The 18,238-nt window shown below is 37.2% G+C and overlaps 1 protein-coding gene across 3 annotated transcripts in view; it reads left to right on the top strand.

The window, feature by feature from the left end:
• The window catches only part of LOC131690024 (orexin receptor type 2-like), a 651,430-nt gene that overhangs the window by 316,591 nt on the left and 316,601 nt on the right, over window positions 1-18,238 (top strand). For 2 of the 3 annotated variants that reach the window (XM_058975468.1, XM_058975466.1), the window contains exons 4-5: window positions 75-519; window positions 1,435-2,273. In XM_058975468.1, coding sequence (XP_058831451.1) covers window positions 1,479-2,273 — 795 coding nt within the window. In that variant the 5' untranslated portion in view covers window positions 75-519; window positions 1,435-1,478. The remainder of the gene's footprint in view (window positions 1-74; window positions 520-1,434; window positions 2,274-18,238) is intronic. The other variant, XM_058975467.1, reaches the window with a different exon arrangement.

The following is an 18,238-nucleotide window of genomic DNA, read 5'->3' as shown; positions in this document are numbered from 1 at the left end:
TTTGTTTCATTTTCAACACTCTTCCTGAATATGCATCACTTTTCATAGGGCTCTTTTCATTCCCTTCATTTCAGAGCTCGACTATTGTTGTTCCTATACCAGAAAAAGCCCTGTTCACACCTAAAACCACATCGGAAAGCCGGAATGCTGCTACGGCTGCGGTGGCTGTCGTCGTTCCGGATGGCACCAATTCCACACCATCACCGTTGGCTTCACTTGGCGCAGAACGAAGAAAATAATATCGGCTTTCGGTCCAGCATCAGTACATCAAGAACTTTATCCTTTCCGAGGACACTTCCAGGGCTGCTGTTGGTGTGAAAACTGTAGCACACTTCGAGGGCGCTGAGAAGGAGAACAATAAAGTTCACAACTGAAAACGGGAGCTAGCTGTGGGTGTTGGAGTGAACGTATACCTGTCAGTAGCAGCTTTCGAGGCTTGAAAATACGTAGAAGTAAGCAGATAGTTCCATTTGGAAGCGGCTGGTTGGATAGCAGAGAAATTATTGAGTTATAATAAAGGTAATTTTTTAGAAACATTCTAGCATTTGATTTTTTCTCGGAATTAATCACTCAATGAAGATTGGCAATCTAACGTCGGCAACAAGTGTGTCAAGATTTTTGCGTGGGCGCAAGTTTTACTGGACATTTTTCAAAAATGCAGCTTGATTTTGTGTAAACAGACCGATGTTAGGCAGATATAGCCTCATACTGAGCAAAGGACACATCAGCATTACCGACGTTACAATCTCTAAACAAATTTCAAACAACTATTATTTGAGTAAAATGAAAATTATGATGCCACATTTCGTCATTAAGTGTCAATTTTCCTAATCGTATTAGATACAAAATACAAAAGCTCGTTTTCAATGCTTGAACACAAGTGCCAAAAACAAGGTAACATTCCATGGAAATGTTTAACCTCACTTTTCTGACAGTTCATAGAGTTCGCTTACTTGGATAAAATTGTTGATTCCACTCAGTAGAAGAGTTCAAATACCACGTAATCACGTTCACTAAACTGTCATTTTTTGAGTATTTTTACTCAGATGATGTCATCTTACAATGTTCCATAGTTTGTTTGAGGCTTTACAACCATGACGCGAATGTAGTGCGCTGTCAACCTCTATCTGCTGGAATAGGGTTGCTAGAGGGCTGGTGCAGGCTTTTCAAATAGTAAAGTTTTTCCACATAATCAGGCTTAAAGAAGAGGAGACAACAGGCTTCTTGCTCTCATATATATAATTGTATGTATTCCTCCATTAATTACGTTGCAAAACACAGATAAACTTCGTTTGACGTTTGTTACGAAATGATAAAAATATCCCACTATTCTGCTGCACTATACCAAAAGTTAATCCTATTATGATAATTAACTTTTTCCATGCAACATATTCTCCATTCACAGCTAACGCTTTCGGTCTTCATTATTTTCAGCATTCCCGGCAAACCGTAGCCTTTTTGGAGCTGCAGCACCAAAAATGATATCCCACAAACCATTCACGGTCCCGCGATTCACCGCCATCGCACTGCTCACCGTGCTGGGCTTGGGCAACGTCCAGATCAGCGGTGCCGGCAGTGCCACTAGTGCCACCAATCATCATCGGACATTCTATCCTTCCGCAAGTTCCAGTCCGACCACCGCAGTCATATATTCCGACGACAGCGACTCAATGAATCGAGCGTTGATTTATCCGAAAACAACAAACTCGCTAAGCCCACCCGCACCGAATCAAATAGGCGGTGTGGTTGCAAACAACATATCAAAAGGAAGCAGGCAGTGGGCACTGGTGAAGCGTGATACAACAAATCAACGGCGATTGCCAGTGCTGGACCCGGGTGATGCATCATCATCATCGGTCGAAACAGACGCGTTTCCGATCCCATCAGTTGAACCCGCGATGTTGAATTTTAATGGGGCAATTTGTCGCAACGGAAGCGCTTTTCATCCGTCGGTCGGAGCTTGCATTTCGCCACCGAATGGCACAAAGTCACTAGGTGGCAGTGGCAGTGGCGAGAATCAGACCGCTACATCGTACTACACAATCGTAAATCTGGACAATCACAATGACGTTCTGTGCGACAAGGAGGAATACGACGTCGAGGAGTACAACGAAAACTGCTTCATCGATCACAACGTGACCTGTGTCGGAGATCCGTTGTACTGTAATCTGACCTACGAGGAGTATCGGCAGTTGCTGATGGACTACATCTACCCGTCGACGGGTGAATGGATCCTGATCGCGTCACACACCGTGGTGTTCATAATAGGATTGGTGAGTATACAATTAGACCGAGGTGAGAGATTAATTCGGAAGCTATCGGGTTCGCTTCACGAATCTAAATCTTTTTGGCCACCTGGACCAGAATTTGCTCATGGGGGGATTAGGAAAATAGAATTTGGAATTTAGGAAACGTTAACGGGATAGTGACAAAGAATTTGACAAATCACAGTCAGGGAAATCAATTACTAGTTTAGTTTAGTGTTTACTCAAAATGTGAACCAGGATCAAAGTACCTGTTGGCTATCTTCTCAAAATGATATATTTGAGTGTGTGGCACCTGGTTTTGGAGATTTAAATTGGTAAAGTAGTGCCTTTGTCTAGTTGAATTACGTTCCTGTTAACTGTAGGTATCCAGTACTAATGGTTTTTTAATTACGCTGGTGTTTTCATTATATGACTCAAGAGGCATTCCTGCAATCAGTTTTTTTAAGAGTGTCACTATTGTGAATTGACAACGGATCAAAGCAATTTATTTTGAAGTTTCCAAGGAGTATTATTATTCATGGTTTGAATTCTCCAAATTGATACGTCAGCCACTATTGTATATACAACATCTTACTTGAAATTTTGTGGCTTTTTCACAAGGAAGCCATCGTGGACCGATGACATTTGATTTAATTATCACCGTTCAGCAAGTACTACAGCGTAATTAACAGTTCCAATAGATTTACGAAACAATTATTCACGAAAGCGTGATGTACAAACTTTTTTCTACTGGAGTATCTTTTGGTTGAATATGTGGGAGGTACGTGCCCACCATGCCTCATAAAGCAGCTAGTACTACGCAGTATTTGTGGCAAAATCAAGTCCCAAAAGAAGGTGAATAAAGGTTTTCTAGAGTGGTGTTCGAAAAGGATACATGGAAATACCAAATATCATATATTTTATGAGGCAATTCTTTTGGAAATGTCAATAAACAAGTGATTAGACTCCCGATATCCCCACTGCGAATTATCGGGTTTCACGCCTCGCACCTTGCATTAGATTTTGTACCGCTATTGTTGTGCATTTTAATTGATGCCGAAATTGCTTCAAACTGTTTCTCATTTCCAAAGATTTCCTTAAGGTTGCGCTAAACAATTGTTCAACATTTTTCGATATGGCGAATTTGGAGGTGTTTTGTCCTTGGGTACGACTTGCACGATGTTAGAGGAGTACCATTTCTGAGCCAGAGTTCCATAGTGACAGGAAACCTGATCTGGCCAGCACAAAACAGCTGAGCTTCTTCAAAACTGGCAACAGGTATTTTGGCAATTATTCTTTTACATAAATACATTGATTGACACTGATAGTTGTCATGTAAATGTGACTTTTTAGACCACGCGTGCAAATCGCCTGCCAAACCAAGTTTTTTTTTGGAAAATATTTTACTACTATAATAAGCTTACTCTATTCATGGGGTTCTAGAGTGCCACAAATCAAACCTTTTCACCTTTATTATGCAGTCTGACATTGAAAATAGTACCTGCTCGTGCATTTTGGTTTGCACTTTTCTTTCGTTTACGTAGTTGAAGTTGGAGTAAAAAATGTAAAAATCGTAAATAGCTTAAAAACGAATGAGTATTTTTATAATATTATGTGATTTTAATACCATTGCATTTGTGTAGAGCATTATTTTCACGAAAAATCACAATGGAAAGTTATATTTAAAAAAATTAAATTTAAGGGGGCTACCATGAAAACGCTTCATAAATCGATAACCTTTAGTCCTACAAGTTCAAGTTCTTCAACAAAATTCTTTAATATGACCATTTCTAAAATTTTGTTGAAGACACCAACTTTCTACCTCATCATTACACAATTTAATTTCTTTAGTTCGATCATAGTAAGCAATGCCTAATTTAATTTTAATCCGATTGTGGGGAATATTCATACGAACAATTCCTCCAAAGACACCCTGTGAATATATTCGATGGTTTGGCCTCTAGTGAATTAATTTCACGTTTTTGACACTTTCGACCACTGTGCATTGGATAATTTTTTCTTTGATTTATTTAAAAACCTGTTTCATCTCAGATCCTATCAAGTACTCGGAGTGATCGGTTGCACTTTTTATCCCTGTGGTTCTGCTTTCACGAAAAAAAATCAAATACTCGGTTATGCTATCGGGATCTTTTTTCGCTTGAGCTCAGCCACCAGGTCTTTAACAGCTCGACACCGTCATCCGGAACGTATCGTCGTGACACCTTTCTACCCCAGTGATAGTTTTACACGAGTGCAGTATCCCGTCATCCGGTCAGTAACAAGTATTCCGGATCTCACTTCTAGACGGGTCCCCGTCAATCGGAGAGACGGCCAAGCCATCAAAGGTCTGCCTCTCATCGAAACCGATCAAAAACCCAGGCCTACTACGACACAAATTTTGCGGTGGAGCTTATTCAAAATGGGGTTGACGAGTAGATGACGGAAATCTATGTCTCAAGCCATCTCGAAATACATGATGGCGACTTCCGGTTAAAATAAAATCTTGATAACCTCCAATATTTTTTGAATTTTTGAAATACGTTTGACGAGTATATGACAGAAATCGATGTCTGAAGCAATTTTGAAAAACAAGCTGGCGACTTCCGGTTTAGATAATTTCTCCATAACCTCAACAATATGTGTATTGTCGGAATGATACAATTATTGAGTAGATATAGATATAATAATTAGCATTGATTTGGTTATAGAAAATGTTGCTCAACCGGAAATTGGTATCCCGGCTTTCAAAATGACCTTACTTATCGAACCCAGCATCTCCTCTACTCGTCAAGCCCGTTCCAAAAATACTCATTATTAGGGTTACCAAGAATATTGTTAAACCAGAAATCGCCATCTTGGATTTCCAAATGGTTTGAAACATCTATTTTCATCATCTACTTGTCAAGTCCGTTCACATGTTGCTGGGGTTATGAAAAATATTGCTTAACTGGGTTTAAAAAAGGTTCCAAACATCCATTTTCATCATTTACTTGTCAAGCGCGTCCTAAAAATACTCATATTGTTAGGGTTGCCGAGTACAGTGAAAACCTGTTTTTATCAGCCCCTTGGAGTAATTTAGGACCTTGATAATATTTTTTCTCTCTTTTGAATAAACCGAAGCTGTTAAAATATGTTTCTTCAGTCCCTAGAGATATCGTTATAACCATCTCTGGTTATTTTAAAAATATGAAATTTTTATTTTCACTGATTTTGGCTGTGTTGAGCGATTAACGGATCGTCCAGAATTCCCCCGAAGTGAACTTTGCCAGCTGGCTTTTAAGCCCTGATCTTTCTTTTATCGAAATTTGATCTATTTAATTTCCTCGCTAGATACCAATGGTGGTTGGTGGCAGCTACATCTGTGTGTTATCTCGCTTTGCAGGTAGAATACGATCACTGTCGCCAGTGCGATAATCATATGTTCTTTCTGGGACGTCAGGGTTAGTGCCGGAGTCTCGAAGGTTGCGGATTTGAATCCTGCTTCTGGGAGATTTTTTTCGCATAATTCTTTTCACTTCGCTCACCATTTCGATCTATTTTCCATGTTGAATACCACCAAAAAGCCATAGACAAGAATTAATTTAGTTTACTAGAAAGTGGTTTGATGACCAGGTCTTGTTATTTTATCTCACGGGGATATATATTAAAATGAATTGAATGGGGTAAAACTGTGTATGCTTTCTACACACCGAAAAAATGTTGGTAAATATAAAAGTATTTCACTCTTAGCAAAAAACAACCAACGCATAATCTTAGTTTGAAAATAAAGTTTTTAGTCTGATTACTATTCTTCATTAGCTTAAAAGGAAAACTATTATCTTGATTATTATTCTTGATTAATTTAAAAGTTTTACTTTCAACCTAATAATAGGCGTTGGTTGTTTTTTTTGCTAAGAGCGGAACACTCGTCTACACGGAAAAAAATTGTTCCCAAAATCGTGAATAAAGTGCCATGAATTCTGTAACAATCACGTTTTTACGTTACGAAAACAGGACCATGACCAAAAATCATGGCATTTATAATTATGTTCAAATTCCCTTCAGTAACGCCGCATAACATTTTCATTAGTGGAAATATTTGTTTTTGTTTTGTGAACTTCAGCCACGGTTTCCGCCAAGAATTATTCATAAAACCAAAGGTTGACTCATGATTTTTTCGTAGTTATAAGAACAATAGTTCACAAAATCAAAATATTCTGGCTATTTTTTCGTGAACTATTTCGGAATTTCGGAATTTTATTCATGAATCCATTCAATCCTCGTGAACTTATTCATGATCTCTAATATATTAGTCACGATCTAATATCCGTGCTCGTGAAATGGTTCACAAAATCATCAAATATTATTCATGCATTCGTGAATTGGTTCATGGTTCCTAATATATTAGTTACGATTCAATATCCGTGCTCGTAAAATAGTTCACGACATCATGTATTCGTGAACCGGTTCATGATACTTAGTATAATGGTCTCAACTTACCATTCGTTTTCGTGAAATAGGTCACGAAATCATTAAATATTCATGTATTCGTGAACTGGTTCATGATTCCTAGCATACTAATCACGATCCTACATCCTTCCTCGTGAAATAGTTCACGAAATCATAAGATATTATTCATGTAATCGTGAACTGGTTCATGGTTCCTAGTACATGATTTACGATCTATCTAGTATCTATTTGTGTGCATGTGATATTTAGAAGATATCCCTAATCATTTACAATTTCATGCAACATGGTAATGAAATTTGCACGTGAACTCTTTCACAAAATTTAGAGTATTATTCGAAATACTCAGCTGCTAGCGACCAGTAATAGGTACGAGTAGTAGATATAAAAAAACTGTTAGAACCTCGAGCATCGTTATTCATTTGATAAAGTTCATTGTGATGTTCAGAAAGAAAACGAAAACTGCACTGAGAACTCCACTTTAATTATTTTAATGATCCAGTTCATATTGTCACGTTATTCCGAGTAAAAAACTGTTAGTAACCAAAAAATAATACACACATTCCTTTGTTTTGATGTGTGTCTTTGTGTTTCGCTTTCTTAAGGATTTTTATGAACGTGTCCACTGGAAAACAGACAGAGAAAGAATGACCGGAACGGTGAGAATGAAGAAACAGTGAAAATTCACCTTTTTATTGGAAACACCGAGGAAAGATATGCCTTCAAGCAGGAATCGAACCTGCGATCTCCCAGTCTCTAGTTGGGTGCGTTAACCACTCCGCCATCGAGGAACTGTGATGATGTCATCACAAATTCCCAATAGTATCGTGATTACCGCGGCAGCCTCCAATTCCTCCCAATTGACCTATCGACCCCCAATGTCTCCTATAAGCAGATCGTCACCTCTCCTTCTCATCGATCGGGCCAAATCTCTCTCGTTGTCTATTTTTAGGTCTATTAATAGATCACGATAAGGTGCAGATAAGGTGCAGAGAATTTACGAATACCATGATAAGACTGCTGATATCATGAACATTCTTTGAAAGTAAGCTCTAAAATAAAATATCATGAAAACATTGAACAGAAATTACGAAAATCGTAACGAAGATCCTGAAATAATGAACACAAATCACACAACTAGTGACAAAAATATCTAAAATCGTGACTAAGATCCTGAAATCATGAACATGACTAAAATATCACGACAACATGAACAGAAGTTACAAAAATCACGACTAAGATCCAGAAATCATGAACACAAATTACACAACTTGTGAAAAAAGTCTTTAAAACCGTGACAAAGATCCTGAAATCATGAACGTGAATCACTCTACTCATGATTCAAATATTACGATAACGTGAATGGAAATTACGAACATCACGACTAAGATCTTGAAATCATGAACAACGTTTGACTGTCGACTGTGTATTCCCAAATCATGAACAAGAATCACAACAAAAACCAAACATGTCCTGGGAACAACAGCAGTAACGCTACCAAACATTCTAATGTAACGCCATGTATATATTCGTTCGGGAACTGGTTTTTATAAATCAAAAATAGTTTCATGAATACGAGGTTTATTATTCATAATTTCAGGAACTTGATCACGGTTTTCGTAAATCGTTCAGTTCACGAAATCGTGAACAGATTTTTTCCGTGTACCGATATTTTTTCTGTGTGTAAAACTGTGTTAGCATCTATAATATTAACAGTAAGCTTTCCAAGCAATAGGAACCACGATTTGCTATCTTAGTAATTGCAAGTTAGAATCAACTAAAAATATATTATATCAAATATGACTCAATACCGGCTAAAAACCACTGCGTTATAGTGAAAGCTGATGATACCGTCACGCAGACACAAAAGCCAACATAGTAAGGTTTGAGCAAGAAGGCGTTTCTACTTCCCGTCCTAATAAAAACTATCCCACACCGTATTGCGCTGCCGCATCGCCGCCAATTTTAGCGAACAGCGCCACGCCGAAATGCCGCCGGTCGAAATTACGCCAACGCCACTAATAACGACATTTTCCATCGGCGCCCAACTCCAAGTTAAAAATGCTACAAAACAATACATTTAAAATATCCTGATTAAAATTGATTTAAGTTTCCGCTACGATCAACAGTTTTTAATGAGGCAGCATGGACTTCAGTTTCCAAGCCTCTTTATTGATGAAGATGCTTGTAATTCACCATTTCCATTTTCACATCACTTTAGATCCATGATCTTATATCCTACCAAATTTTTAAACAATTTCTTTTCCGCACACGAATACTGGAATAGTCTGCTAACTTAATGCATCATCTTGATAAAATCTGAAGTCGTTACTTCGAAGTTGAAGTTTCGACTTGTTCATTATAGCCAGATAGAAGCGATTTCCTGCAGTTTATGGGATGGGACACTATTTAGGGTGAATCGTCGATAAACCTATTTCTCAGCACTGGTAATGCAGCTACTCACCACCAGGTAGTGTAAGCGAAGCTCTCACCACACATTCAAATTCCACCAGGCTAAAGATGCCAAAATGAAACAAAAATTACAGAACTAACTTACTTCAGGGAGCATAATATAAATCCTACAAATATTTGATATGTTTAGTTACCAAACAAAACACTAAACAACATTTCATATTTGTTTGTATTCTGTCATTTCATTATTCTAAGGCTACCTCTGTATGGGTGTGCTTCAACTCTCTCCCTACTGCACTCATTGACCAACTGTGCTGTCTCACAGCCAAAATTCTCTCCAAATTCGGTGACGTTGTTGTCAGTTACTGGCGAAAGGAATTCGAAACACAGAAAGCCAACCTTTCTAAGTTGGATGTTGTACCCTCATACAAAAATTGGGTTATCCAGCTTTTTTCTATCTAGAGAGTAAATATTTTGCATAGCAATTCTAAACATTTGTCTGTTGAAATTTATCGCAAATGATGCGAAAATTCTATTGAGAACTGCTTACTTTTTGCTGGGTTCATTACCATTTAAACCGAAAGCGCTATTTGATACCACTGAAGCCATTACTCGCCACTTGTAAGATTACAAAAGAGATTTGGAGGATTTTCTGAGTGTTGATAGGGTATATTTGGGAATGCTTATGTTAAAATGTTAGTTTGCAAACTCCATCTTTATTTATTTATTTATTTATTTATTTATTTATTTATTTATTTATTTATTTATTTATTTATTTATTTATTTATTTATTTATTTATTTATTTATTTATTTATTTATTTATTTATTTATTTATTTATATATTTATTTATTCATTTATTTATTTATTTATTTATTGATTTATTCATTTAGCAGCTTTACCTTTATTATCATTCGTTGCACCACTTTTTTTCTGAAACTCGTCGATTCATCAACAAAAACCTGCTTTAATCAACCTAGTGGTGCAATTGTACCTTTCTCATTTGTCCAAACTACGATTCCATGGCTGGTTAAGTTCAATACAATGATGGAAATGTATATTACATATTCAGTACGATTTGCACCTACATACAATGGATCGACAGCCAAGATCTTGAGATACCATGTGTGCACACTGAAACATCGCTTGGAACCAGCGGCGGATCAAGGAGAAAGATCCGGTGGTCCGAACCCTGCCGAAAATGTTCAGCTTGTTAAGAAATTTTGGACTAGTTTTAATTTTAAAGTAGCAACCCCTTATTGCATACTCCTACCAAAGCCCTTATAGGTCAAAAAAATTTGGCCGGGATTAGGTTTTCGATTTTTAGAGTGATTGCATAACCTTTCTATATGAGAAAGGCAAAAATGTGCCAAGTCCAAAAAAGTTAATTTTCGTCAAAAATTTATTTTCGAGATTTCATCAAATCTCAACGTTTCGTGCATTTTAAAGTCATTTGGCGTCAAAAATGCAAATTCGATTTTGAAATTTTCCTTTACTCCACCCTTTTTCATTTCAGTTTTTATGGGAATTTGTTGTGTGGTCGCACTCTTCAACCCGTAACTCCGGAACCGGAAGTCCAATTAATAAAAAAAATTCAGTAGCAGACGATGGGAAGGTTGTACCTTTCATTTGAGGCTAAGTTTTGTGCAAATCGGTCCAGCCATCTCTGAGAAACAGAGGTGACATTTTTTTCCACATTCACACATACATTTTCAGATTTCGACAAACTGTGTCGAATGGCATATGACATTCGACCCTCCGGGCCGGGATTAGGTTACCGATTTTTAGAGTGATTTCATAACCTTTCTATATGAGAAAGGAAAAAAAATGTTCTTCCGATTTCATACATTTCAAAATTCGAAAAGCGCAACCGATATTTTTAATGGAAAGTACAAAAAGCATTGTCACGATTCCCATGATTGGCACAGAAGTGTAACGTCTTTACTCCCAATGTCAACAAGCCATACAATTTACGATGCCTTTGAATCTCACTCAACATTTTTAGGCATTAATTTTATCCTTATCTTTACTCGGATAATGTAAAAGTAATATTTTTAAATATCCGAAAGTCATCCAGTAGAACCGACCTTGCCTCACTTCAACACCTACCTACCTAACTACCTAACCAAATTTAATCGGTCTGCCGATTCCAGGAAGGTAGCGTTTTCCGTGCCGTTCCGCTAGATAAACTTTCGGAAGCTGTTCATTACAACTGCTTTCGTTTTTTAACACCGGTAAAGCATCAACCTTCGAAACTAGGCGTTCAGCTGATTCTTTTTTGTTGAAAGTGTCTACCAAGTAGTCATAAAGTAACGGCTCTTGCTTCTGTCATTCGGACGGTTGCTTGTCCGCCCACACAAAAATGCGAAAAGAGACGAATCTCGTGGGAAACTCGCGCGTGTACAAAATTTTCCCGCAAAACCGTGCCAGACTTGGTGCAGGTTTTTTTTCTACCATTACTGGTGCGTATCCTTATGCTATTGGCGTACCAGTAGATGTTTAGCATAAATCATCTGGTCGGTGTAAATCACGGCTTGGCGGGAATGGGTGCTTTAGAGTGAAAGCATTTTTTTTTACTCCAAGAGTCTAGCACTTTTAAACTGTGCGGTACAGTTTTATAGCATCAAACGGTAGTTAGCATGTAAGTACTGTTCGTTTGACCTTCAAAAGATACATGTGGGAATATATCACTTTCGACAAATGGCTGAAAATTGTCATTTGTATGAAGACACCGTAACGTTCATATATCTAGCTAAACATGTCAAATGGTCCTAAGTGCAAATGACAATTTCTCTTTGTTTACTTTCTCTTTCGCTAATAACTCGGCATTTTATACGTTTGTTACTCAACTCTTAGACTAACAGCACCGGAGCGTGGGTAAAAGCGATTTGCTAACCGCCATCATAACACGACACCGCTCCGGCGGTTCGTAAACAGGTTGGGAAATGGAAACTTATCGTTTCGGTTTATAGCAAGTGCGTATATTTGATAACTTCTTCCAACTGACGGCAACGTTGCTATTCGTAGAAAGGAAGCAAAGCAAAGGAAAATGTAAAAAATAGGGTCTCGCGATGATTGAATTAAATAACACTTATTTAAAGTTTACTGAAATTACAACAGAATTATTGAAATTAAAAGTTTATTGTTGTTTTAATGAAAATATATTTTCAAACCTTGATTCACACCAATTATTTTGTCGTTTGATGCAATGAACAGTATTTGTTTGAATTCAATAACACATATTTATGATCATGCTGTATATTTACTGCGTGAAAGTAAAAATAAGTGCATCGAAGCAACTTGGATTGAACTGGTAGATATAGCATTATGTCAAGCTGTCATGATGTGTCCCAGGATCAGATTGATGGGTCAAATCAAAAAACTAAAAATCTGCATAGAATGTATGAGGAAACACTGCGAACAAATGGAACTGTGGAAAGTAAGATTCAAAAAGAAAGGCAATGCGTGAATTTTTCTTGTGCAAAAGTCTTTAATTCAGGTCCAATAGTAAGTGGAAGATAACGACCATAATGGTTTGCCACACACTCTGCAGCGCTTGGTTCAGAAAAGAATACCTAAAAAGAACTTGGACGGACACAGATCACACCTGTTACATCATCACCATCTAGTTTCAGGCGGTGGTTCATCATATTTTCGGGGGATAATATGATGTTGTGGTGTATAGTGAAATGTATGAACGTGAATGCACTACCATAATAATGTGTTGACTAAAAGCCATTTTTTCCATTGTACCAAAACAGTAGTTTAACAATAATTTATACTACAGTCTAATATGACATTACAATACAAAATCAATAAATTTTAACCTTTCTCCATAAAATTTCAAAATTCACTAATTTTGTGAAAAAGGAGATGGCGGGGTTGGACGGTAGTACATTATAAAAATTGATATTTTAATACATTCAAACATTTCTTATATTGCTCATAGAAACAGTAACACGAAATGTTAATTAACTAATTTATTGTTGGACAATAAAATTGATTGTTGCAAGAAATTTTATTACAAATTTACTAGAAGAATTCCACGTCGAACAATGTAGAAATATTCTATGATTCAAGGATAATTACTTTTGTTAATTCGTTTCAATAGTTTTTGACTTACTCCGAGAATTTTATCCAAACTGTTGATACATGGATGTGGATTTGACGACCAATTTGGTAAGCAGCAAACGTCACGCTCAAAAATGTTCGAACGTTCGACTGTTTAATCTTCCTATGAATATGACCTGTGTCAGGCCATGATAAACGCCGGAGGATCCTTTGGCTCGGTCTATGCACAGACAAACAGACCTAACAGACTGATTTGAGAAGTACATCGACCATATTCAAAGGAGCACATCTGAACATTACATTACCTTATGCTACCTACTGTCGCTTCAGCTCATCGCATCGCAAAAAGCGATGCATTTAACAGGCGAAGCTCTAGTAGAATTTCAAATTGTTTGCGTTAAAAGTGTTTACCATATTAAACTCTGGTTAGGAATTTTGCACTACCCCGCAGGACCATTGTTTGAAAGCAAGATTCCGTGTTGTAATTTGCCATACTGATAAATTGGAACCAAATTTATAATTTTAAACAGTAAGTGATAATTTGATTCCATCTTTGGAATTACCGTATCGATGACAAAATGTTGGATTAAATTGATACACTGTATCAATTTGCCACAAATTCGTGTGTATCAATTTGCCCCAGGGTACGCACTTAATGTTTATTTCTTGAAGTAGATGTAGTTGTAGTTAGTATTTCATTTCCAGTGATACAACCGATTCTAATTGGAAATGGTTGTGTTATTGGCGCCGGAATACTACAAGTTAAGCTCAGCCGGAATGTTGGCTGGTTCTAATTTGCATTCCGGCTTTAGTGACACATTTTAGTTATAATCGGTTTTATCAATGGAGCCGGAATATGGACTAAAACCAGCCAGAATTCCGGCTCATTTCCGATTGAAGTTTACTGGGTGTACGAAAAGTCCGTATACCGATTACTAGAAGTCTGTTGGCCGATAGTAGCGCCGGCTAGCGGCTAGTTGTTGCTTGCTGATGTCCGGAGAAACTATTGTTGGCTTAGCGCAGTTCATAGCTGTCACGAAAGAGATGGCAATACTCCTTTTGTTCACGAGCACTAGATGTGTTTGGTGAATATTGGTTTGGAACTCCCCCTCAACGTGAATTTTGATAATTGTCTTTTAAGCACAAAGCTCGGATCTATATTGGGAACGTGCCATTTGAGCCAACCACAACTGATTCCTGATTCTAGTTCTAAGTTAGATGAGATGTGATGACTATATCAACGTAATCAATCTCGTGTATCAACCTCGGAAAACAACGCAGTTTACTTCAGCAAGTTAATATCATTATTGAAGCCACGCATAAAATGCTACCACTTCATTATTTTTGTTTTACTGTATACTATTCTGCCCAAGTTGTACAGTAATGTTTCCATTTCGAGTGGGTACAGTCCAGCGTACCAAGTATTCCTGAATAAGCCCACTACTCTGCGATTCAAAATCGCCTTTGAAAATTCTTAAAACGCAGATATATTTACCCAACTATACTCTGCAATATTACCACAGATGACGGACATTTGGGCTAAAAATTTATGTAAAAATCTGTCTAAACATCTATTATCTGGGGTATAGCAGGATTCTCACATAGATTAAGGCGCAAATTTTCTCTCATGCGAATATATTTTACTGTAGTGTCCGAAGGACGTATGTCAGATGGCTTTCACATAATTTAGTAAAACCCAGCTTTCTCTGGCTTTTTATTATAGTATTGTCTCCTCTTCAAAGGCTTCGAAATACAAAAAACGAAAGTCTTCGAAACCAATCGTTCATGAAAACTGGTTCCGCAAAACAATCGTTGAATGGTCGAAAAGCTTCATTCACCGCAAGTCAGTTCGTAATATCTAGGATGAGATCTTCTTCATTGCACTCCTGATTCGGAACCGTCGTAGTATGTGCTTTAGACAATAACTGCCGGGCAAACATTAGTTCATAGAATTCTATGATTTCTCATAATTTTAACATATTTGAACAAAATATGTCTTATTGAATTCAATTATACAATGTTTATTGCTTCAATCGGCAAAATTAATGGTACGAACATTTTTTGCATTCAAACAATAATTAACTTTTAATCTCAATAAACATTTCCAGTTCGAATAATGTTGCAATCATTTCAATAATATAATTTTTGGAAAAGAGAACGATATTTGTTACTGAAATGATTTTATTGAATTCAATAAATAAATGTATTTTCTTTCTAGCTATATTTTTTCACTGAATTAAATCCATATAATTATTTTTTAAAAAAAAAATACTTTATTGCATGATTGCAAAAAAATGTAACGTAACTATAATAACAACTACCGGTGTGAAAACAGATTATTATTTTGGCAACCTATTTACCAACGACCGGTGCGAAAACGGGTGTCTAAATATATTATTATCGTTTAGCGTAATCAAAATACACACGCATTTGCTTACGCACCGGTGCTGATAGTCTTAGCAGAATAAGCTAGTCGACATCAGAGTTTTTTGATACATCCTGAAACAATATTGAAAACTTTTAAGATGACGCCGAAATAATCGAAAGACAAAGAGAGGCTCTCATTTGCACTTAGGACCATTTGACATGTTTGTCGAGAATATATCACGATAATTTGCTACATTCTCGAAAATAAGGCTTGGGGGGACATTATGGAACCATTTCGAATCGACTTTTTCATACAAGCTTGCATACAATAAACCTTTCGTTTCGAGATGCGCAATGCCACCCCTGGTTTCGTTTCTACATTTGAGTCGCTCTAAGTTTGTTCTAATGTTTATTTGGTAAGGTTGTTTTATAGGTCCGTCATATTAGGCAATCCATGAGACGTTTCTGATCAGCTGATTAATTCTTGTTTACTTCTTCTGACGTTACTCCGAGGGGTGCGACGTCCAACAATATCGTTGATTCGATCCAACATCAAACGAATCGGACTAACGAAAGATGTTTGTCGGACGAGTTTTTCTGTTCGCAGGAGTAGACTTGTTGACAGAACCCACCGCTGAATTGTCAAACAAACGTCGTGGTGGATTGCCTAATTGGATTTAAACATTGTGCCGAACAAACATTTTCGGCATCTAGAAGTTTTTTTCGTTAACATCTTGCATGGTTTTACTATAAATTATGATGAAAGTTTGTCATTTTGAATTTTGATTTATTATTGTCTTGGTAACTCACTATATTAGCCGTTCAAGCAAAAACCCATATCTCAATGTTTCAGATGACAAGTAGTCATAAAAGCTCGTTAGCTTTGATTCGGATTCGCCAAGTCGAACGATTCTATATTAATGTTAGACTTCCAAAATTCCAAACATCTTCCCATACAGAAAATATTCAATTTGCATCGCTTTTTTGTCACAAAAAAGCTTATCGTATTAAGTCCAAGTTCTCCATTTTGAATTTGAAAATAGCGATAAACATCGGCTCTCATTCTTTAGACAGCTTTCCCAAACCAAACCTGTTCACATTTAAACATTTGACACAAATAATCGCCAACACAAGGTCGCCATTATAAATTTGTTGCTGCCATCTTGGTTTTAGCATGGCAGCAAACAAGACGGATACAAGTGTGCACATTTTTTTCTGTGTGTGAGTGCGGTTGTCATTTTTCTTTGATGAAGCCCAAAAAACAAGAGGATATGAAGAAGAAAAGCACAAACAAATGACGTACTGGGCCTTTCTGTTGCCATAAGTTTTCTTTCGGTTCGGTCATAGTTAATTTAATCGGTTTTTTTTCGAAGTAAAAAGTGTCCCTAAGTGTTCTAATAGGTAGATCCGAGGTGAAGCTCGGCCTTTTCTCACTTTTCATCGTGCGCCAAAGAATCAGGATGCTCGTTCGTTCACTTCAAGGGCCCCGACCGCCATGCTTAATTTTGCAAGTATTAAACTAATACACTCAAAAGTATCAAATGTTCCCACCTTTCTCCCATCTTGGGCAGCAAACATCAAATGTGGAGCTGTAAACAACTTCCCAAAACAGTGGCGTAGCCAGAAATGTGGTTTAGGGGGGGGGGGGGAGGGGTTTGACGAAAATCGATTGATTTTCGAAATTGCTTCAATTTAATGTAAGCCGGATAGACTAGCAGTCTTCAACAAAGTTGTGGGCAATTACATTATCTTTCTTATTTTCACTTACAGTGATAATACGATGCATACAGTGCCACCTAGCGGCGAAAATGCGAGCTAGTGTGTTTTGTCCATGTAAATGGTCGAAAAATGCCATACAAACTTTAGACACGTTGGTTCGGTAGCTGTACTTGTCCGATTAGCTTCAAATTTGGTGCAAGTACTCCTAGTGGGACTAGAAATCAACTCAGGGGTGGGCCGATAGGGGTAATTTTTTTCTTGTCACTCTAGTGTAAACATTGGCCATCTTTAATTACTTTTAACAATAGATCTTAAGAAACGTCTCGAAAAGTAAACAGGAATACAGTTTGACCACAATAGGCCACGTTCTGCTTGTAATCGTCACTTATTTTTTTCGACATAGTGGGTTGAAACACGATATTTTTCTTCTACTGTGCAGACAAAACGACACACGGATTGATTTATTTGCTGGTAGCAATGCAGCAGTTTTTAGCTTTTGTTGTAAGCAAAATGAGAAGGTACCAGATGCTGTTCGAAATTCTCGTTTAAAATTATGAAATCAAAAAGATTTTCAATTTACATAAGTTTATCTCATATTGAATCCAAAAAATTCGTTTCTAATCGTAGATTTGATACATGTTTAATTAATAAACAATGCGATATGTCTAAAGTAGGAGCTGGTTTTGATATGCCGAGAGAATATGTAGGACACAGAACGCAATAATAAGACGCAACAACTTAAGCAACTGCGAGCACAGTAGACAACCGAGTACTGCTGCTGTTGGATGAACTGAACTGATTTGATTTCTTTATTTCACACATTTTAATTAGGTTCTTATAGACACGCATCTTATGCCAAACCACAAACGGCTAAAAAATCAATATCTACGGATCCGGCAGGAACAACTATTCACTCAGCAACAATTACGCCCAGTGTCTCCACGCCAACAACCTGCACCATCAGCAAAGAAGCGAACG

This window comes from Topomyia yanbarensis, chromosome 3 (assembly GCF_030247195.1).
Source record: "Topomyia yanbarensis strain Yona2022 chromosome 3, ASM3024719v1, whole genome shotgun sequence".
Taxonomy (NCBI): Eukaryota; Metazoa; Arthropoda; class Insecta; order Diptera; family Culicidae; genus Topomyia; species Topomyia yanbarensis.
This window is presented reverse-complemented; position numbering and strand designations above follow the sequence as displayed.